The sequence below is a fragment of the Thermobia domestica genome, chromosome 9, assembly GCF_964235325.1.
Source record: "Thermobia domestica chromosome 9, izTheDome1.hap1.1, whole genome shotgun sequence".
Taxonomy (NCBI): domain Eukaryota; kingdom Metazoa; phylum Arthropoda; class Insecta; order Zygentoma; family Lepismatidae; genus Thermobia; species Thermobia domestica.
The window spans coordinates 39,672,618-39,695,563 of record NC_137462.1 but is presented as its reverse complement, the minus strand read 5'-3'; the positions used below and the strand labels follow the sequence as shown (position 1 = coordinate 39,695,563).

At 37.6% G+C, this 22,946-nt stretch overlaps 1 protein-coding gene across 1 annotated transcript in view; it reads left to right on the top strand.

Moving 5' to 3' along the window:
- The window catches only part of LOC145694596 (multicopper oxidase 3-like), a 110,372-nt gene extending 87,848 nt beyond the window's left edge, over nucleotides 1–22,524 (top strand). The window contains exons 9-12 of the mRNA XM_081770966.1: nucleotides 358–579; nucleotides 15,814–16,038; nucleotides 19,424–19,568; nucleotides 22,361–22,524. Of these exons, the coding sequence (XP_081627092.1) occupies nucleotides 358–579; nucleotides 15,814–16,038; nucleotides 19,424–19,568; nucleotides 22,361–22,418 (650 nt within the window). The 3' untranslated portion in view covers nucleotides 22,419–22,524. The remainder of the gene's footprint in view (nucleotides 1–357; nucleotides 580–15,813; nucleotides 16,039–19,423; nucleotides 19,569–22,360) is intronic.
- Nucleotides 22,525–22,946: the final 422 nt, after the last annotated feature.

Here is a 22,946-nt window from a genome sequence, read left to right as displayed (position 1 = left end):
CCCGATTCCTGCAGGAAGCATATGTAAGCCGAACGCTTTAGTATGGCACTAATCATACGTCAGAAGGACTCTGCATATGGCCCAATGTATTTAAATCGAAGTAATCAGAACGTTTACTCATTCTAATGGAAAATTGTTAAACTATGGAGTTAATCGATTTTGCCTCTGAAAATATTACATCTTTTCCAAGCCAAAAATGTGTAGAACTGAAAAGTTACTTAAAAAATGGAGTTAATCGATTTGGCTTCTGAACGCCTTATTTAAAAATAAAAAGTAAAGAAGCTTTGATTCCTGAAAAAGTACGAATAACATAAGATAATATTTTACTGATAATTTAGCCTCATATGTCTTTCTCAGTTGCAGACGAAAAGCAGATGCAGACACCACAAATCAACAATCTATCATTCATCTTTCCACCATCACCTCTCCTTTCTCAACGAGAAGCGATACCAGACAAGTTATTTTGTAACTCAGTGTCCGAAAGTTCGATTTGTGATCCAAATATCAATTACTGTGAGTGCGTTCATATGATTAACATTCCCCTGAATGCAGCAGTTGAGTTTGTTCTCGTTGACGAAGGTAAGTTGAATTTTCTTAATTGTACACTCTAACGTATGAAGTTGTGTACGTATTAAACAAATAACAATAATAATTAATCAGGCTAAACGCATTGTATAGAATCTATATCTTGAACCGTTGGTTTTGAATACATTGATTACAATTGACCATTAAGTATATGTTTAAAATATCATGTTTGAAATTGTTTTCTTTTGTTTCTGTATTACAAGTTTGATTCTCGGAATGGCCTCGAAATAGATTTAAGAAAGTTCAATACCACATTCTATTTCTTGAATTTCGTGAAGCTTTGCATTGCATCTCGTAATAGTTGAGTATGAATTACTCAGCTTCGTTTTAGTTCGATGATGAAGAGATGTTTCTGTAATATTCTTTCATTCACTTTGATTTTACTAGCTAAACTAGTAAGTTTCCTTAGTGCTGACAATAGTTTTTCAATTATTCTAGCAAAATCAATTATAAAGTACACATTGCATTTATAAGAAGACTAAGTGTCTCATCATTTACTTTCTTAAGGCTAGAATTAATGTTCAATAGTTTTTTCATATTTTTTTAATTATAAATGGTAATTACAAAATGTTTGCGCGTAAAGTTGAATAAGTCCAAACCCTAATTTTGATTACACATAACTCAGGAATCAAAAGTCTGCACAGAAAAAAATATTTCACACGCATACTAAATAGGTCACACAAGGTCTATCTACGTTTGATGAAAATCGGATGAGTTTGTCTGAGAAGTATGTGTTACTTACTGTCAGTGTAATGTTGGTCCTTCAAAATTATAGCTAGTGCCACGTGTATACCACGTTTAGGGGGGTTTGATTTGCAAGGTGTGATAGTGAGAGCAGATTTCTACCACTTCCGGTTTTAAAAGAGCAATTCGAGTAGATATGGAATATACATTCTTGGGACGTTTAATTAATTGCAGACAACCACTTCTTGTTATTTATTACATTTTTTTATCTATAGTGATCAACGTGAAAACAGAAAATGATTGATTTCTACCACTGACCCTCTACATCCCGCTGGAAATTAATGGTGACCCATCAAAAGTTCTTAAGATTTTTGTCTCCCGGACGGACAAACATTCAAACGGACAGACAAGATAAATAACTACTTAAGATGGATCACTAGGTGTTCTCGGTGCTATACTAAACCCTGCTTGAATAGTGCGGAGTGTTGAGTGTTTACTGATATCAGATAATAAAGGGAGTAATCATGGAATTCTGCTTAGATACTTACTGGAGAAATTTATTTTTCGACCCTTACCGCGATTCCTCTTCTCGAACTGCAACGCTAGAATCCAGGAATTTTCTTATTGTGACAACTACAATAAACGTACAAATTTGGGAACAACGCATTATGGCGTTCTGCGCAAGTTTCGTCTCAAAATCTATTCCCTTAAATGTAAATTAATATTTAAATAAAATATGAAACATAACACGAAAAGCGGTCAAACAATATGTCTATTTCGTGATAAGGTTGTTACTTGAAAATACTTTACAAACACAAATAAACATTTCATTAAACAGAGCACTTCTAGTAAGATCTAACAGCAAGTGCCATCTTGTGTGCTCATTGTAAAACGAATCAAATATTTTCTTTTATTTGTTACATTTTTTGACATCAGAAGGCACAATCAAATGAATCAGTGCCTTGTGTTGTAGCTGAAATGCTTCATTGCGTGGTAGTTAAGAGAATGAGCTATAATATGTACTGACTTCCGGGTGGTGGTCCACCTTTAAAAAATGCACTTCATGTGTTAATGTTTTAATATCCATTATTATGCATATTTAATGTCGTAAATGATGGAATAAATAAATAAATAAATGGCCGGAAACTTTGGTCAATGTTGCTAAGGATGAAATTTAGAAAACGTTTCTAAGCAGGGTTTCCAAAGAAAGATAAAGCATTTAAGCATACAGAACAATATTATCTTTGAATTACTCTTATGAACATGAAACGTGAAAATAAACAAAATTAGAAGTGAGAATGGAGGAATTCGTATGTTATTTACAGTTGTAATGAAGTTTACTGCGCCAAAGCTTAAGAATACTTCGGCTAAATTGTTTTATACTACCATATTTAACGCATTTAAAATAAGGATACGTAAATTGTGTAATATTAGAGTTTCGTATTTCACGACATTATTTCCATTTTATGATAATTCCATTTTATTTCAATTTTTCCATTCCACTTATCACTCATGATTAAAAGGAATTTTGATCCCAACTGCGCCAAGCGGACTTTATAGTGGACAAACACTGTATATGTTGGCTTTTTCGAGGTTCTTCCATTTCCTCCTACTTTCTTCATTCATTTCTCATCATCATTGTTTCCTTTGTCTTACACGGCACTACTGTGGGAAGTAAAACTGAAAGACTTCATTTCATTTAAAAGGATTTTTTAAATCAATGACAATGACGGAGGCTGATATTTCAGGTCCTCGTAAAAAGTTAATATTTTAAAGGATGTTCAAATTTCAATGTTACTTTCAATTTGCTAAATAAACACACAAAAGAACGAAAACATAAAAGTTTAATTTTGGAATGAAAAGAACTTTTGTTCCAGTTAACAAAGAAATATGATGTCAGACAACTAGCACTCTCTAGAACTACGGCAAGTTATCAGTCTTTTATTAAAAATTTTAATGACATTTACTTTAAAACGCACGTCAATTGCTGCAATAGCATCGATATGTTGTCCTTAAGGTCCTAAGTTGTTTGTAGGTTGTTGGCTTGTTACCATGCCTTTAAATTTGAAAGAATAAGTGTATGCCAGCAATCCACAAACAATTCACAGCCTCATGAATAACATTACGAGGGCGGGGTGAAAAGTTTTCGGCCTGACCCAGAGATAGCACTCCAATCAGCAAAATTTTATTGTTTTTGCCTGGGGGTGCTTTTCAGTTGTTCGTATAACAAGTGCCAACTTGTTCTCTCAAGTAGTTTGTGTGTAGGCATTGTTGCAGTTAGACGTTTTGCGCGTTAGTTGTGAAAATGGATAAAATTGAATATCGTGTGGTAATCGTTTTGGATGGATTAACCCCTACGGAAATTCATCCGAAGTTGACAAAAATTTACGGGGACTCTGCTCCTTCCATGTCAACTGTTAAAAACTGGGCAGCTGAATTTGAACGTGGTCGCACATCCCTCGAAGATGACCCGGTATAGGAAGGCCGAAAATTGCAACCACACCGGAAATAATCGAAAAAGTGCATGATATCGTGTTGGTCGACAGGCGAGTGAGCTGAGAGTGTGGGGATATCGAAGGAACAGGTGCGAAACATCTTGCACAAAGAACTAGGGATGCGAAAGCTCTGCGCAAGATGGGTACCGCATTTGCTGACTGTCGACCAAAAGCAAATGAGAAAAGATTTTCGCAGCAATCTTTGGACTGATTCAAAAGGGATCCGACCGATTTTGTGCGGCGATTTGTGACAATGGATGAGACATGGGTTCACCACTACACGCCAGAAATGAAACAGTAGTCCAAGCAGTGGGTGGAAGCCGGTGGTGCAGCGCTGAAGAAAGCGAACGATTGTATCGGCCGGAAAGGTCATGGCCAGTGAGTTTTGGAATGCGAAAAGGATCCTGTTAATTGATTACCTTGCAAAAGGGAGAAAAATTACAGGCGAATATTACTCCAACCTTTTTGACCAGCTGGATGCCAAAATTCGAGAGAAGAGGTCTGACTTGAAGAAGAAGAATATAATCTTTCACCTGGACAATACAACTGTGCACAAGGGTGCGTTGGCGATGGGAAAACTGCGGGATTTGGGGTACTATTTGCTCGGCCATCCGCCCTATTCTCCTGATTTGGCACCATAGGACTTCTATCTGTTCCCAAACTTGAAGAAATTTCTGGAAAGTGCTTCACATCGAATGAAGAAGTTGAGAATGTCGTGGATGACTATTTTCACAACCTTCAAGACTCTCACTTCCGGGAAGGAATACTGATGGTAGGGATGCGCACGAGTCGAGTCGAGTCGAGATTTAAGCCTGTCTCGACCCGTCTCGAGAAAATGTTGTCTCGACTCGAAAATATGTTGCTGTCTCGACTCGACAGTCTCGACTCGACTCGAATTCGAGTCGAGATGTCTCAAAATTCGAGTCGAGACAAAATATACGAGTTAAAATATACACACACATCAGCCAGACCATTATAACTACCTACCTAATTGTTAGTATGTCCACCTTTTGGCACGAATAACAACGGCAACGCGTCTTGGCATGGTCGCAATGTTCCTCGGTGGGTCGCTGGAGAGAGTTGGCACCGCATATGCACACTCAGGTCATCTAATTCCCGTAAATTCCGGGGAGGGGGTGATACGCCCTCACGTCACGTTCAATCACATCCCAGATGTGATCGATTGGGTTCAGATCCGGAGAGTTTGGGGGCCAGCACATCACTTGGAACTCGCTCCTGTGTTCCTCGAACCACTCCATCACACTCCTGGCCTTGTGACATGGTGCATTATTTTGTCGAAAAATGCCACTACCGATGGGAAACATGGCCGTCATGAAGGGGTGTACGTAGTCTGCAAGCAGCGTGCGATGCCTCGGCCGTCATGGTGCCTTGCTCGAGCACCACTAAACACATGGATGCTCACCTGAATGTTCCGCAGATAATAATTAAGCCCGAGCCAGTTTGTCTCCGTCCCTCAGTACAGATGTCAAGGAGCTGTTTTCTTTGAACACGACGGATTCGCACCCTCACATCGTCATGATGAAGAAGATGTCGGGATTCATCAGACAATGCAACGCTCTGCCATTGTGCCAAGGTCTAGTGGCGATGGCCACGTGTTCATTTCAGTTATAGTTGCCGATGTCGTGGTGTTAACATTCACCATCGTTAGGAGTGTTCGATGCACTGTATGTTCAGACTAGTGTTGTGAAGGCCTGTGAAAAAAACGGAAATTTTGGGTTAAAAAAAAAGTTTTTCTTACGGTTTTCCCGAGCTGGGGAAAAAACGGAAAATTTGGGTATTATCAGAATCATCATTTTTGTTAATCACAAAATCATTTTAGTTAATATGTTAAATCAAACCTATATTTCATAGAGATAGCTTCATTGTTCTATGTAAAATTCCGGAAATTTTGAAACCATTAGAAAAAATCATTGGTTCGGAAATATTGGCAAAAACAGGAAAATATAGTTTAAAAACTATTTGTTGGCCTGATGCTAGTAATCTTACTTGCTGTAACATGTCTGCAACATATACAGTGGGAAGTCGAAAATCCAAATTAATTGGGACCACAGGTATTCGGATTTTCGAAAATGACCAAGAAAATGCCATTTAGGTTTACATGTACTGTACGGTATGTTCTTCTATCGATACAGTGGTTATTCAGTACATACGGTAATTACAATACCGTACGTAAGGCTACTTACGTTTAATGTTTCTGAAGAACTTGCTTGTACTCTAAATAACACTGTTCTTGTAAGTCACACTTAAAACTTATAGGCCTAAGAAAAAATAAAAATACATGACAAACAATTACATATAAATGAACTTTTGTAAAAACACTGACTTCACATAACGTCGATGGACACGAAAAGCTTCTAGGGACCGCGTTCAGATTTTTGACGTTCGGATTATCGACGTCCTACTGTATATACAATGTATTTCGCTAACGGAAAAATACTTAAAGCAACAGGTTTTAATTCTACTTTACACACATATACCGCACAAGTGAGTAAATTTGAGCAGCGAGAAATATATTAAGTGAAACTTCTGTTAGTTATTATTACAGACTAGGAGAATATCCGTTCTTCGCACGAGGAGAATATGTTTCATTTTGGACACAAAGGGCACCAAAACTGTTACCAATGAACTTGTGGAGCCCCAAAACTATGAATTTGACATTAATATCGATAATTTTCAATTATCTTTACATGTCACCATCCTCCTTAGAGTACTAATGGGGCTGAAATTGTGGATTTAAACGGCATCTTCTGTTCATCTCAGCGAGTATGGATTCGAGGCCATTTTCGATCATGTATATATATATATATATATATATATATATATATATATATATATATACCGCATATAATGCTCAAAAAATTAGGGGTTCAGCTGAAATATCACACAAGACCTTAAAATAATGTATGAATAAGCTTATGTTTGACTCATATATATCATACAAGAAGGAATGCTTTAAGATACACTAGAAAAATGGGGCACATACTGGTGTTGGGGCACGGAAAACCTTGTTCACATGGCTCATGACACAAGACGGTTATGTGTGCACCTCTCGAACTGCTCACAAACAGGCAAGGCAACAACACTGATTGTTCCTTAATATGTCATATGATCACTTCGAATAGCCAACAGAGCCTCGCACCTGCGTGGCATGGATTCAATCAGATTATCGATGAGTTCTTTGGGGATATTGTGCCACTCATCCAGAAGAGCGACTTTCAGCTCTGGAATGGTTGTTGGATTTACTGGCCTAGCGGCATTTCGTCTGCCAAGCATATCCCAGACATGCTCAACTGGAATGAGATCCGGACAGCATGCTGGCCACTTCATCCGAGCGATACCCTCAGCATCCAGCATCTCATCCACTAACCGAGCTCTGTGAGGACGAGTATTGTCATCCATGAAAAGGAACGAATCACCAATGGCACCAGCATAAGGAAGAACAAGACTTTTCATGATCTCATCCCTATATCTGAGAGCCGTCAAAGAGCCATTTCGGATGATGTAGAGCTCAGTACGCCCACCAATGCTGATTCCTGCCCACACATTCAGTCCATCACCATGATACTGGGATCTTTCTCGCACAAACATGGGATTGTGTCGTGTTCCACACTCTATCCAGATGAAAACACGTCGATTATCAGGCTCTACACTGAATCGAGACTCGTCAGAGAACAAAACGTTGCCCCATTCATTGCGTCCCCACCCACGATGTTCCTCCGCCTACACTCTTCGATCAACACGGTATCGTGCAGTTAATGGGATACACACCATAGGCCTACGTGCGTAGAGACCACCTTCTTGAAGGCGTTTGCGGACCGTTTGAGTGGATGTTGTGCGTCCTGTTATTGTTCGGAAGGCTTGCGGGAGCAGAGTTGTATTCTGACGCCGGTTTCGACGGGCTGTTAACAAGAGATAACGATCGTCTCTGGCTTTGGTTGCTAGTGAAAAGCCCTGTCCTTGTCTTCTCCGAACACTTCCAGTTGTTTGAAATCGATTCCACAATCGGGTAATCACACTTTGTGCCACCCCTATGGCATGTGCCACCTCCCGCCGTGACTGACCACCTTTCAACCTGCCGACAGCTCGCCATGCCAACGATTCTGGCAAATCACGTTGTTGCACAATTTCACTACGTAGATTTGTGGCACACTAAACACAATGAGAACAAAGGTATCCTGGAGCTGAAATGTGTCGGCAGCGCCACACTACAAAATGATATCTGGTAGCGCCACGTCACTGATCACGTGCACAGATGTTCCAAACGGTTCGTTTGCACGTTGGGCCTTCATGATTTTAATCTGAACTGGACAAGATACAGTGTTCTCACATTATTCGTAAGAAGTTTTACATGTGTTTTCATCTGATTCCCTAATTTTTGATAACTATATATATATTGTATATTAGCTAAATATTTTATATATATTAGCTAAATATACCCATTCTTCGTGTAGAAGTCAAGGCCTGTGGAAGTATTACCCTCATTTCCGCGACTGCGAAAACTATGGATCTGAGACTAAATCGATCATTTTGGATTACTTTTAGATGTCTCGGTACCCTCCGCCCCCCTTCCCGCTGACTCCCGGCCCGCATACAATGGTAGCTGAATTTGCAAGTAATCACTAATGAAAGTGTCACCATTGATCTCAGCAACCGCGAAAACTATGCATTTGACACTAATATCGGTCATTTTGGATTACTTTTACATGTTCGGTTTCCTCACTCCCCCCCCCCCTCCGCTGACTCCCGACCCACATACATTGTAGCTGAATTTGCAAATCATCGCTAATGAAAGTGTCACTATTGATCTCAGCAACCGCGAAAACTATGGATTTGACACTAATATCGGTCATTGTGGATTACTTTTACGTTTCGGTATCCCCTCCCCCGCTGACTCCCGGCCCGCATACAATGGTAGCTGAATTTGCAAGTGATCACAAATGAAAGTGTCACCATTGATATCAACGACCGCGAAAACTATGGATTTGACACTAATATCGGTCATTTTGGATTACTTTTATATGTCTCGATATCTCACCCCCCCCCCCCCGGTGACCCCCGGCCCGGTGCAGCATAGCATGAATTTGGAAGTTAATGCTATCGGAGTTTCACCATTGATTTCAGCGACCGCGAAAACTATGAATTCAACACTAATATCGGTTATTTTCTACTACTTTTACATGTCCCGGTAAACGACCCCTGGTTCGAATTTTGACAAAATCGTTAAACTCAGGTCTGGAGTCTGGACCAAGGTATTCGTGACTAAAATTTGGTAACTCTCGGTCAATTTGTCTGGTTCCCAAGCCGGTTCCGGTAAACGCTCCCCCTGAGACTCCCCTGGTTCGAAATTTGAAAACAACTTTTCGTCTTGATCTGGGGCCTAGGCCAAGGTACCCCTGACCAAAATTTGGTAACTCTCGGTCCACTCGTCTGGTCCCCAGGCCGCACACAGACAGACAAACACACAAACAAACTCTTTTGTTTTATTTATATTAGACAGCTGAATATACCCATCCTTCGCATGGGGGCAGTATTTGGAAGACAACGCCTGTTGAAGTATTACCATTCATTTCTGCGACCGCAAAAACTATGAATCTGACACTAATATCGATCATTTTGGATTACTTTTACATGTCTCGGAATCCAACCAGGGGGTCTCAGGGAGGCGTTTACAGGGACATGTAAAAGTAGTAGGAAATGGCCGATATTACTGTAGAATTCACAGTTTTCGCGGTCGCTGAAATCAATGGTGAAACTTTGATCGCATTAACTTCCAAATTCACCCTATTCGGGCCAGGGGTCACCGGGGGGCGGATACCGTCTCCCTGAGACCCCACTAACTCCCGGCCCGCATAAAATTGTAGCTAAATTTGCAAGTCCTCGCTAATGAAAGTATCACCATTGATCTCAGCGGCCTCGAAAACTATGGAATTGACACTAATATCGGTCATTTTGGATTATTTTTGCACGTCTCAGTATCCCCCTGCTGACTCCCGGCCCACATTCAATTATAGCTGAATTTGCAAATCATCGCAAATGGAAGTGTCACCATCGATGTTAGCGACCGCGAAAACTATGGATTTGACACTAATATCGGTCATTTTGGATTACTTTTACATGTCTCGGTATCCCCCCCCCCCGCTGACTCCCGGCCCGCATGCAATTGTAGCTGAATTTGCAAATCATCGCTAATGGAATTGTCACCATTGATTTCAGCGACCGTCAAAAATTTGGATTTAACACTAATATCGGTCATTTTGGATTACTTTTACTTGTCTCGGTATCCGACCCCCCGGTGACCCCCGGCCCGAATAGGGTGTATTTGGAAGTTAATGTGATCAGAGTTTCACCATTGATTTCAGCGACCGCGAAAACTATGAATTCGACAGTAATATCGGCCATTTTCTACCACTTTTACATGTCCCTGTAAGCGCCCCCTGAGAACCCCTGGTTCGAATTAAAAAAAAAAAGATTCGTCTTGATCTGAGGCCTGGGCCAAGGTATCCCTGACCAAAATTTGTTAACTCTCGGTCCACTCGTTTGGTCCCCAGGCCGCATACAAACAGACAAACACAAACAGACAATTTATTTTTTTATATTAGACTAGATTCTTGCAATAGGGGGGCACGGTGGCTCAGTGGTAGAGCGTTCACCTCTGGTGCTTGAGGTCCCGGGTTCGATCCCAGCCCCCGCCAAGTGAACCTTGTGGTGGACAAACACCGTGCTCGTGGGTTTTCTCGGGGTTCTCCCGTTTCCTCCCACTTTCTTCATTCCACCATTTCATTCATTACTCATCATCACCGTCTCCTTTAGCCTAACCGGCATAACCGTGGGACGTAAAACTCAAAGATTTCATTTTAGATTCTTGCAAATTATGCCAGATTTTCATATTATCTTTCCCACTAATTTTTAAGACCCCCTCCTACTTATCTTTATATATATACACAGTATATCTATATTTATATCTATATATATGTATATAACAAACGTAGGAATTTCCCCCCTAAATAACACTCCTCGAGGACCCCTTTCTCAAAAAATTTGCTGGGGAAACACTTGTAGAAACTTGTTTTCGTGCCGGACGATTACCAAGACCTGGTGAAAAAAAAAACTTTTGCGATCGAATTTTAAAAAAATAATTCTCCTCAGGTTAGTATTCACTGAGAATATTTTTATAACATTTAAATATGATGGGTAAATCAGTGGGCTTTGAATACATCCACATCGTATCCACTGAGTTGCGAAATTGTGTACCTCCAGACATGGGCGGCCGAAGAAAATTTTTTAGGGGGGCATCTTCAATGTTTGCTATATTAGTCTGGCATTTAATGTGCATGGTTTCCTATATTACGTATATATTTTTGTGAGCCAGGGTGATAAATTCTTATCAAACACGGAGATTATGAAGGAGCAGATCTACTGTACAAAATATAATAAAAACATCTCTTTCGGATTTCTATCATCCCGCAGTCCAACCCCGAGACGGAAACATAAGAGATAGGCTTTTTGTTTTTAAACAAGATAACGTGCCTAGCGAAGGCTTTACATTGTGAAGATTATACAGGTATTAGTGAAAATTAAACGAATATAATTTTACAACTTAATATACATATTACTAAATGTTAACCTCCCCGTTCCTATGTGGTTAGCGTATGCGCATTTCTCGAACGAGTTTTGATTCATGGTAGAAGCTCATGTGTTTCAAATCCGACGTTAAACTGTACGCTCACGTCTTGTAGAGCTTTGCTCCTGAAAACAACGCTAAACTATAATCTTACCAAGGTGACGTCAATTTGGCAGTCATCAAATCCATTTTATACTTTCACTTAATCCAGTGGATATTAATGTAACAATTACAAGACACACGCGCATATAAATACTCAGAAACAAGCACATATACACGTACACATACACGAATATGAACACTTCAAATATATTTACATGTGGTGGACTGCACTGCATCAAGCACTGTTATCTTCGTTATCATCTCCTCATGTATCTGCATTATTTGATTCATCCACAGATTTGTTATTTGTACGCATCATTCATTTTTGCATTTTCGGGAGGGTTCAGGGTTCTTTCTTCATTTAAAGAGTCGGTTCTCTGTATTGGAAGAGAATCAGGGGAGGAAGGGGGAATTTATACTTTATGAATGGATAACATTTTAAGAAATATATACAAAACATGCCGCTTCCGACGCAGCACTGAAGCATTTCTTTTAGCGGTGTACTCTGACGATCATACCCCCTCCCCTCTCAAGTTGTAAAGTGAGAAGGGACAGAAACATTCCCGACACTCAGGGTTCAGTTGACAATAATAAAACTATGGGTAAGTAAACATCTTGTGCAGAGTCACGTTTTGGTTATTTTTGAACATTTCTGTGAATTCAACAATACAACAGCGAAATACTAAGTGGTTTTATTACTCCAACCATCGCTTCAACTAAGGGATAATTCCCAACGGTCAGTGAGCCATCTAAATTTTCGTTCTTTTTCTGTTCTCCAGAGGAAAGAATGACAGTTTGCCAAGATGCTAAAGTCAAGAGCTAGATGCTAAATGGGAGTGAATTATGCTAGATCTAGCATCAAGATGCTAGATATGGCTTCACTGGCGGGCTTCGATATCTACAGAAATTTCTGCCAAAGCATACAAAAAAAAACAATAGCCCAATAGCTTCGATAACATCTGTGTGGTCCTTCGGTAGGCTACACATCCGGTAAGAAACTCAATCCAAAGAGTAGTTTGGACTGCACCCGTAGCTGGCTAACAAAAGAATCGTAGCCGGCTTGTATAGATAATTGAATTCATATTTTCAAGTATCCATTTACTGAATGCCCATATCGTGTATGCATACATTTGCATGCATTATTTAATAAGTAAATAAATTACACACACAATTAATTATGTCAGTGATAAACGGTGTTTATTGAAAAGAAACCTCTCCAAACAATGAAGATTAATCTTAGACTGGTGAAATGGTTATCCTTCGTTTTCATTATTATTTGGCCATGAAACAAACGCCTGTCAGACATACAACCCCTATATACAACTATGTGATGTTGGAATATATAACTCGTAGAGTATGATGCTTTACTTTTTCAAAAATTTCAGTACTTCTAGTGAAATGAAATCTTGATTTTTCGTCCCACGGTTATGCCGGTTAGGCTAAAGGAGACGGTGATGATGAGAAATGAATGAAATGGTGGAATGAAGAAAGTGAGAGGAAACGGGAGAACCCCGAGAAAACCCACGAGCATGGTGTTTGTCCACCACAAAGTCCAAACGGCGCGATCTGGGATCGAACCAGGGCCCCAAGCACCGGAGGTGAACGCCCTACCACTGAGCCACCGCGCCCCCACAGTAATTCTAGTGTACCCCTATAAATGTAATAAAGAACTAATGGCCATGTTTTTTTTTTAATAAAAATATTAAATTAGAACTGCACAATTTACACAAAATTTGGAATCGACAAATGAAAACGACACGTTTCCAGCACTTGTGGGTTCGAGATCTCATTGTTGAAAGGATTGGAGACAAACATATAAACTTTTCTGTGAGGAGAAACATATACGCGTAAATCTAGTATTTTAATATATAGATAATAATTGGAATAGTTTTATTTTCGAGTGCTATTTTTTAATATTCGCAATATTGAAATTTTTGAACTTCATTTTTCGCGTGTTTGAAAAAAAAGAGATATCATTACTAGTAAAATTAACCTAATACAAACATATTTATTTTTTTTTTTTCAATTTTTCCGGAAAATCGAAAAAGAAAACGTTTTTTTAAAAAAACAGGTTCAAAATTTCCGGAAATTTGACAACACTAGTTCAGACACACTTGTACTTTGCCCAGCATTAAACTCTGATCTTAGTTCCGACGCAGTTCGCTGCCTGTTCTGTTTTACCAGTCTGCCCAGCCTACGACGTTCGACATCTGTAATGAGGTGGGGGGCGCCCAACCCCTCGACATTTGGATGTCTTCTTTCCCCTTGGTTTCGCCACTTGTTGAAGACAATCACCACAGCACTCCTCGAACACCTGACAAGTCCTGCAGTTTGATAAATTCTCGTGCCGAGTGTTTCTGAGCGAGTACTTTCTTCAAAATATTAAAAATTATAGAAAAATTTTCGAGACATTCGAGTCGAGTCGAGATTTTTACCAGCTGTCTCGACTCGACTCGAAAATTCGAGTCGAGAAATACGTTTGACTCGACTCGTCTCGAATTTTACAAAGTGTGTCTCGACTCGAATCTCGACTCGAATTCGAGTCGAGTCGAGTCGAGATTCGAGACATGTCTCGACTCGTGCTCATCCCTAACTGATGGAGAAACGCTGGACCAAGTGTATTGAAGTTAAGGGAGATTATGTCGAAAAAATAAAATCATTTTTGAACTGAAATTCGCAGTCTTTCATTGTCAGTCCGAGAACTTTTCACCCCACCCTCGTAACACCACTAGCGCAGCAATTGACGTCCGTTTAAGCGCAAATGTTATTGAAACTTTTAACAAAAGCCTGATTGCTTACCGCAATTCCAGAAGGGACCACCTGTCTGATATCATCTTGTGTTATTAATCGCCACATGTTCTTTATATTCCAATATTAAAGTTTACTGCTAAGCGGTTAGCGTACGCACCTTTGGCGTGGGAGACCCGGGTTCGATTCCCGGCGGGAGCTCATGTGGTTCGGATTCCACGTTAATCAGTAGATCCACGTCTCGTATAGCCTCGCTGCTGAACGGGACGTTAAACTCAATCAACTCATTAAAGTTTACTCTTTTGTATTATTTTGTGCAAGTATTTAGCAAATTTAAAGTAACACTGAAATTTCAATACTCTTTATTGTTTGCTTGAACAATAATAGAATTGTTATTTGAAAGAAAAAACAAAATGGAAGATTGTAGTCTTTCATTATTATTTTTAATCAATCACAAGGATAGTAACCTATATATTCATTAAACTCGTCCAACATTAACGGAACTTATTACAGTATTAGACTTTGGCAAGCTTAATACAAATATTAAATATCATGTTGTGCAAGTCTTTGTTTTCCGAGTTATGTGCCTGCAAAGCTGAGTTTCAGATAGATCTTCAAAGCCTTTTCTCTAATCGCGATTTGAAAAAAAAAATACATAGATCAAATTTCTTATTAAATGTTAATCTGAAACATAAGGAAGTAAATTATGAGGTGGTTGAGGTGGTAAATTATGAAAAAAGTAAATTATGACTAGTTATGTTGTAAATGCTGCATTGTGTGTTTATAATCATAAAAACATTGCATTTAGAAAGCAATGAAGTACGACTTTCTTCGTTATCGGGAAACTTACCTAGTTAAATCCTCTTCACTTGTAGCAAAATATACAGATATAATGTAACTTTAATAGGGTGTCTACTGATACTGGAAATACTTGAATTATGCTGGAATTTAATTTTCGTACTGGAAATACTGGAATTTTACTGGAATTTTCATCACATATGGGAAAAGTCTTGAAACTGGTAATTTGTAATAATCCTTTTTTGTAATTGTGTTAATAGTCTTAGAAACAATTTTGTATCCATTGAATTGTAAATTCTTCCAAAGCAAGAGTTATATACATGTTGTAATTAGATATTTAAAGCAATGGGTGAGTGGAGGGCTGTGAGGGGGTTGGCAGACAATTTAAAAGTGTTTAAAAAATCAATATATTTTTTAAAAAAATCAATTCTAACTAAATTTATTAAAAATATTCCTTTGATGGTAAAACAATTACAAACCTGAAATCATCAAGAGTTTGATTATTTCTAAAGAACTTTAAAAAATCATTGTATTAGGTATTGGAATTTTGCTGATAATTATATTGAATATAGGCCTACTGGAAATATACTAGAATTTTGAAAATGAAAGTCAGTAGACACCCTGTTTAATCAACAAAATTTCTGTCGACAGAGTATATCGCAGTAAGAATGTAAATACCTTTAAAATCAGATCATACGTATGTTTTTTGTGTGTAAGTGCGATTTGATTAGATGGTATACAATAACGTTTGTATTGTAGGTAGTGGAGGAGATGAAAGCCATCCTTTCCACCTTCACGGATACAATTTCTATGTGGTTGGTATGGAAAGACTTTCAGAGAATGCTTCTGTGAATATCCAGAAAATCAGAGAGATGGATGCCGGAGGAAAATTGAAGAGAAACTTTTCTAATCCTCCAAAGAAAGACACAGTATCTATTCCAAACAAAGGCTACACCATTATCAGATTCAAGGCAGATAATCCTGGTAGGTTAAACATTGTGCTTATCCTGGATTCAGCATTCCAGGTGCAAATTCTTATAATTACTCTTATAATAAGATAAATGTGATATGATTGTTTTTTTTCTCCTGCCCCCAAAAGCAAATGGATGGACTTATGCTATCTCTCAACTCATTCGAGAGTGGTTACACTATAAGTAAGTTAGACTCCAATCTGGTAAAATTAAAGGGTGCACCAGTTATCTTAAGATACCCTTGTAACTTTTCAACTAATAAATGAAAAACCCTGAAATTTTGTACAGTACAAATATTGATAAGCAAAAACTCTTGACATGCTCTGTAATACTGTCAGATTAACAGTGTTGCCAGCCAAACATAAAGTTATATTTTTTGCAAATAACGTTTCCTCAGATTATTAAATAATGCAAATTTACATGTTAAAAATTAACAATACCACGTGTTGCATGTGAAAGACTCTACAGAATCATGAACATCCAAATTTTGGAGGCCTCTATAACTTAACACAAGTGATAAATAAAAGTATATTGGAAATGTGTATTCAAAATACCTTACTGTAAGACACTATGATCATGATATCACACATTTCTAATAAAAACAGTTATAAAGATATATATATATATATATATATATATATATATATATATATATATATATATATATATATATAAAGAATTCATTTTGAAAATAATACTTAGTTGAACACCTCATTCAGTCAAGTAATTGGTTTTCAATAGACGTAAAAGATCATAATGCCATTTAAAGCAATTGTTGGGGTATTAAATCGTTCCTGATATATAAAACCCGTTAATAGAGATTGCTAGATGAAGCTTAAAATATATAAAACGATAATCATGCCTGTTGTTCTGTACGGTTTCCAAACATGCATTGGCGCAAATCCCGGGGGATGAGGGGAACATGTCCCCTCCAATCTTGGAACTGGAGGGAATGTCCCAAAATAATCCGATTTGAAATGTGTTTTTTGGAGGGGAAAAAAAGTGATTTCTTTCCGATTGCTACAAAGGAAATTGAGATGAAATTGATGTCCTCCCAGAATAAGCCTCAAATCTGCCCGCCTTCCAATGTTGAAGACAACTCTGCTCCCTGGTCCTCCACAGGATTGTTTTTCAACTTCACAAATATTTTGAGCATCGCTTAACAAAAAAGAAAAAGAAAAGAAAGACATGGTCTTACTTGTGCCCCCAATGCTGAAGGCAGATTTGCGCCGCTGGAAACATGGACACTTACTCTGAGGGAAGAACATAGACTGAAAGTATTTGAGAACAAGATCCTGAGACGAATATTCGAACCCAAGAGAAACGAGAATGGGGAATGGAGGAAACTTCATAACGAGGAACTACATAACTTATACGGTTTACCCAACATTGTTAGGGTCATCAAATCTAGGAGGCTCAGGTGGGCAGGTCATGTAGCCAGGATGAAAGAAAGTTGGAACGCTTTCAAAATCTTAACTGGAAGACCAACCGGAAAACTACCATTAGGAAGACCTAGACACAGATGGGAGGACAATATTAAGATGGATCTCGCAGACATAGGAATACAAGGTAGAAAATGGATCCAATTGGCTAAGAATAGAAGTCAGTGGAGAGCTTTTGTGAACGCGGCATTGAAACTTCGGGTTCCATAGGCTATAGAGTTAGTTAGTTAGTTAGTTAGTAGAGATTGCTATACTGCTTAAAATGGCGTATTTAGTGGGAAATTTTAAAATGATTGTTACTTTGTTTTGCTTCTATAACATTACAGTATTAGTTTGGTAGTGCTAATTACAATAAATTCTTGCAATATTACATTTCAGGAGAGCAAAAAAACCGTTCTGCTTTTACATTATTTTATATGCGATACGAGGTTTTAAAAGTTAGTTTTTCACGTTTTTTATAGGGTTTTCGTTTACGAGCTTTTGCACACACGTAGATTCAAATGTGGGGAATTGAATGCAACCAAAATCTAAAATTCAAAAAAAAAAAAAAAAAATGGAAATACGAGTACTTGCACTTTCACAAAGCAATGTTGTAACCTTTCACAATGTTTATCGTATCCCTGGAACGGTTTGACATATCAAATCGCTGTAAAGGGCATTTTGATTTTTATATCTATTGAAAATCATGGAAGTGATTGCAGGGGCGTCATTTAAGGGAGTAGGACGGGGCAATTGCCCCCCCCTCCAACAGTTTGAGGAATACACATACTTTAATCGATTGTCTACTAATATGCTGATACAAAACGTGAAAGTCTTATGTCAGTGGTGCTCTTGCCTCCCTCAAGTGAAGTCTGAAATGACGCCCCTGCGTGATTGTGATATCTATCTAAATTTTTCTTTACGAAATATAGCCTTTTTGAAAGAAATCAACTTTCCAAACCGTGTTGGCATTTGCATCCTTCAAAAGTTCAGCGATTTTAAGATCTTTTTAGTTTAAAAGTTGCAAGTGTGTTTCAAGTTAAATAGTCCACCCTGTATGTATATACGAGGTGTGTTCAAAATGTATCGAACCTTATTGTTTTCTGCGCAAACCAATGAAACGCGGGATACTTTCTTCAGTGTAGATGTAGAGGGGACACTTATGCGCAGTCGTAAATTTTATCCCACCCGCAGAAAATGTCAGTCGCTGGCAGTCGGCCAACAAGTGAAGACGTGTAGTGAGAGGTCGTCGGATTTCTTTTATTTATTTATTTATTTATTTATTTATTTATTTATTTATTTTGGTAAAGTGATAGAAAAACTTGAGCAGTGACATTGCATCAAATTTTACCAAAAACTTGGCAATACCCAAGCAGAAACTATTCAATTAGATCGGTACATTCAATTTTGAACGAGAATTTTTGCATGAGGAAAGTGTCCGCGAAATTTGATTCAGGTTTTCATCGCGAAACTCAACATTCCTGTGTGTTGCCTGGCTTCCTATTCACCTGACATGGCTCTTGTGACGTTTAGTTATTTCCCAAGCTGAAAATCCACTAAAACGGATTGAATTTGAGTCAAGAGAAGACATCATGCCAAATGCGACGGCACGGTTGCTCACTATTCCAAAAACTGCGTTCCAGAAGTTTCTCCAACAGTGGCAGGAGCCCTGAGAGAAATGTGTGCATTACCAAGGAGACTACTTTGAAGTGTAGATTAGTGTTTCGAATTTCCAAATCAATAAATGTATTTTGTCAACCAAAGATTCAATACTTTTTGAACATACCTCATGATATATATTCCTATGTTACGATGCTATAAATTTGTTTATATTTTTGTCTCCTGACTAACAAATTAATGAATTAAAGGCATTAATAAATTAACAGATTAGATTTTTTAGAAATTTCAATTCTTCTGCATGAGTGTATTGGACCTTATTTTAAATTAATAACTATCCTCTCTTTCTCTCTCTTGCAGGCTATTGGCTATTCCACTGTCACGTTTTGTTTCATTCAACTCTGGGAATGAGTTTAGTTGTACACGTTGGAGAACAGCACCAAATTCCTCAAGTACCTGAAAACTTCCCACAATGTGGAAATTGGATACCAGTAACGAATAACAAGTAACTTTTTTTTTTTTTTTTTTTTTTTTTTTTTTTTTGTTAACCTATAGTATAGTTATCAATGTTTTATTTGGCTGAATAGTAAATCTTCTCGCCTTGGATGTGAGACACTTAGATCCGATTCTCGGTAGAAGCATATGAGTTTGGGATCTCACGTTAACATGTAAGTCAGCTATTTTGAAATATCCGATCTATGATGTAGAAGTGTGATTTCACGATGAAAGCCAGGATAGTGAGAACAGGTTCAGCAAAGAAGGGGAGGGAACAAGGTAGATGGACTAGAGTAAAACAAGGCTGCCAACGGTACGGGTTTAACAACTCAGATACGGGTATACGGGTTGGTATTCAAAATGTACGAGTAAACTAATAATTTTGACACTACTTTTCTTTTATTAGATAAAAGCAACAATTCGGTCATAAATAAAATTTTATAAAATAGTCTTATTTGCCTATCCTACTGAAATCAGAATCACAAAGTAAGATACGAACAGAGTTGTAACTTTGTATAAGCCAATAGTAATTGCCTAGCCCCCATGCAACCAGCAATTTTGTTTCCCGGTATTGAATTACGTGGCTCCACGGTGGCCAGTCTTAGAATGACGTTTCCCCACGTGCGGTCTACTTGCTCCTCTGTTTCTTTCTGATCTAAAGCGCGGGCCATTTATTATTTTATGTTTATACTTTTTTGTTACGATCTTCAGTGTGAAGACAATGTGCGATCTGTGTGAAAAATCTGGGTATCAGTTTTTACTTTTAAGTATTTATCATCGTTATTAGATACTCAAACAGTAGACTATAAATTTGTGAATGGAGTGATAACTAATACTGTTAGAAAAATCAAGAAACTGTACGAAGTGTGGACATGCGGCGTGTGGAGCTGTATAGAATACTTTTTTTAAAAAATGGCGGAACGGAAATGACAGGAGAGTCACAGAGCGTTTAGTATTATAGGAAATGTTTAGACTGATGCAATAAAATTGTATGTCTGAAAATTTGCTGAAATCTGAACTAACGATAAAAAAAATTAACTTCCACATAACCTGTAAGGAATTTTACTCTAAAAAAATCCTGCTGTATTGAGAAATGCTAAAAATAAAAACAATTGTGTAAGTTTAAATCAGTTCAGAAATAAATGTTAATTACAGTTTCAAATCAACCGTATTTTGTTTCTCTAACAAATATTGCTAAACATAGATTTAAGAAAAACATACATGGATGTGTTTAACTGAAATAAGGTTCTAATTTAATGAAATTGAATTTGGAGGACTTAAGCTGTGAATGTTCAGGTGAGCAGGTTTGAAAAGTTGGCAGCCCTGGCGTAAAATGATTAGTCATGAACCCGCGTCATGAACTTAATCATAATGTATTTGCAAAGCCATCAACTATGCATTGTTTTTCCTGTCAATGCTGTCTTTTTTCAACGCCAGATTTCTTGTCTTCTCTTTGTTCTCTGTGTATCATTTACTGAGAATACGAGCAGCAAACTATGACGTCGCAGACCATCCAACTGAAAATGAATTATACTCATCAATGTCTCATGTAGACTTGGTGATAAAAGAGATCTTAAACTCCGAAAAAAAACACAGCAATCTTTACTAAATTACATACTCAAAATCATCTTAAATTAGCAGCTTTATGTGTATTCGTTATTCGGTACCAGCAATAAAAAAAATGTAATTAAATGAAACGATATTTTTAGTTTTACGTTCCACGATTACAGAATACTAATGAAGATGGTTGATTATTGAAAGTGAATGTAAAATGATTAAATGAGATGGGCAAAAACGGGAGATGATTTTCTCGAAAACCACGCATCAGAATTTAGTCTCAAGCATGTCATAGTATTAAGCTCGATGTTATGTATGGACTGATATGTTATTTCCGTATTGTGTCCATAATTATATTCCACAAATACACGCACAAAGCACGCATGTTAAGCACTTGCCTATAAAAAAACACATATAATATACTATTAATACTAAAAAAGAAAAAACTTTGATAGGTTTCTATTCCCTGTTCAGCGTAAGCTCTAAACTCCAATAAACAAAATATTTTGAACCTTCCGCTTGTCACAAATACGATTGGCTAGTGATGTATCATTCCCACTCCCCACGGGGAGGAGCAAATTATACATGTGCATTTTGACAATACTGTCTCGTGTTGTTCAAATACTTACAGCAGCAGCAGAAAAGAAGGAAAAAAAATCGAAAGATTAAAAAATATATATATTTGAATTTCGCTGGTATCAATTGTTGCTTAGTGAGTAAAGGTTTACCTTGGTGTTTCACCACAACACTCGTTGAACCTGGATTCATGCCAGCCATCTTTTAGACTTAAAAGCAGAACACACCTTCACAGTTGAATTGGCACCATAATTGCTGGGCATGCTTAATGTTTATTTCTATTGTTTCATTAGCCAAACTTGATTGCAGCATTATTAGATAATCCGTATTATATTTTTTGTCATTTATAATAATGTAGCAGTTTTATATGGAGCTTCATAGTGAAAGTAATAATCAAATCATATGAACTATTTTGCTGAGGAGTACAAGCATCCGTAAGCCAACAGCAAATCAGCTAGATTTAGTTTCACGTGGCTTTGTTTATTGCAGTTTAGAGCTTAGGCCGAACAGGGTTTAGATTACAGTCTCTTTAAAATCCAGAAAATGAACTGATTACTTACTACTGCATACTTAGCATATGTGTTAATTTATCTCAATTGTATAATAATTCTTTAAAACAAAATCATATGATTGTTTCTTAAAGTAATTTATTTATTATTTTTGTTTCAGTGAATCGATTGATGAACCTGTTGCAACATCATCCGCCGCCCCAACAATATCCTTCTGACTATTTTGAAAAGAAAAATATTCACTTTATTTTCCCTATGTGTAAATGTTTGCAAGAAATATTTTATTTGAATAAAGTCTTAAAATCATGTTCTGGATATAACACATCATGTAGTCTTTTTTTCTTATTATTGTATTTTATGGTTTACACTCAGTGTTGAATTCAGGCATATTCAAGGCGGCTAAGACCCCCCTAGAAAAGCTATACACATGCATTGAAATATCTGCTATTTTTCTGTTTACTTTTTTCGGAAATAAAAGTCTTAAAAGCAAATACTTTTGTTCTTTTTTGGAAAGATAATTAGTTTTTCATTTGCTCAACCTAATTGTTCTATTTAACAAACCGTGTTCTTGTACAAAGTCCAAGTTAAATAAAAGCTTGAAAATTGGGTACAGACACATACAAACGCTTTACAACGTTAGTTAGGGAGAAATGGAAATATGTTGGTTATTGCAACCCACCAGACAACAAGTCGCGAGATTTCTTGCGACAGACTTCTGCTGCTCTACTGTAATCTATAACAGAGCC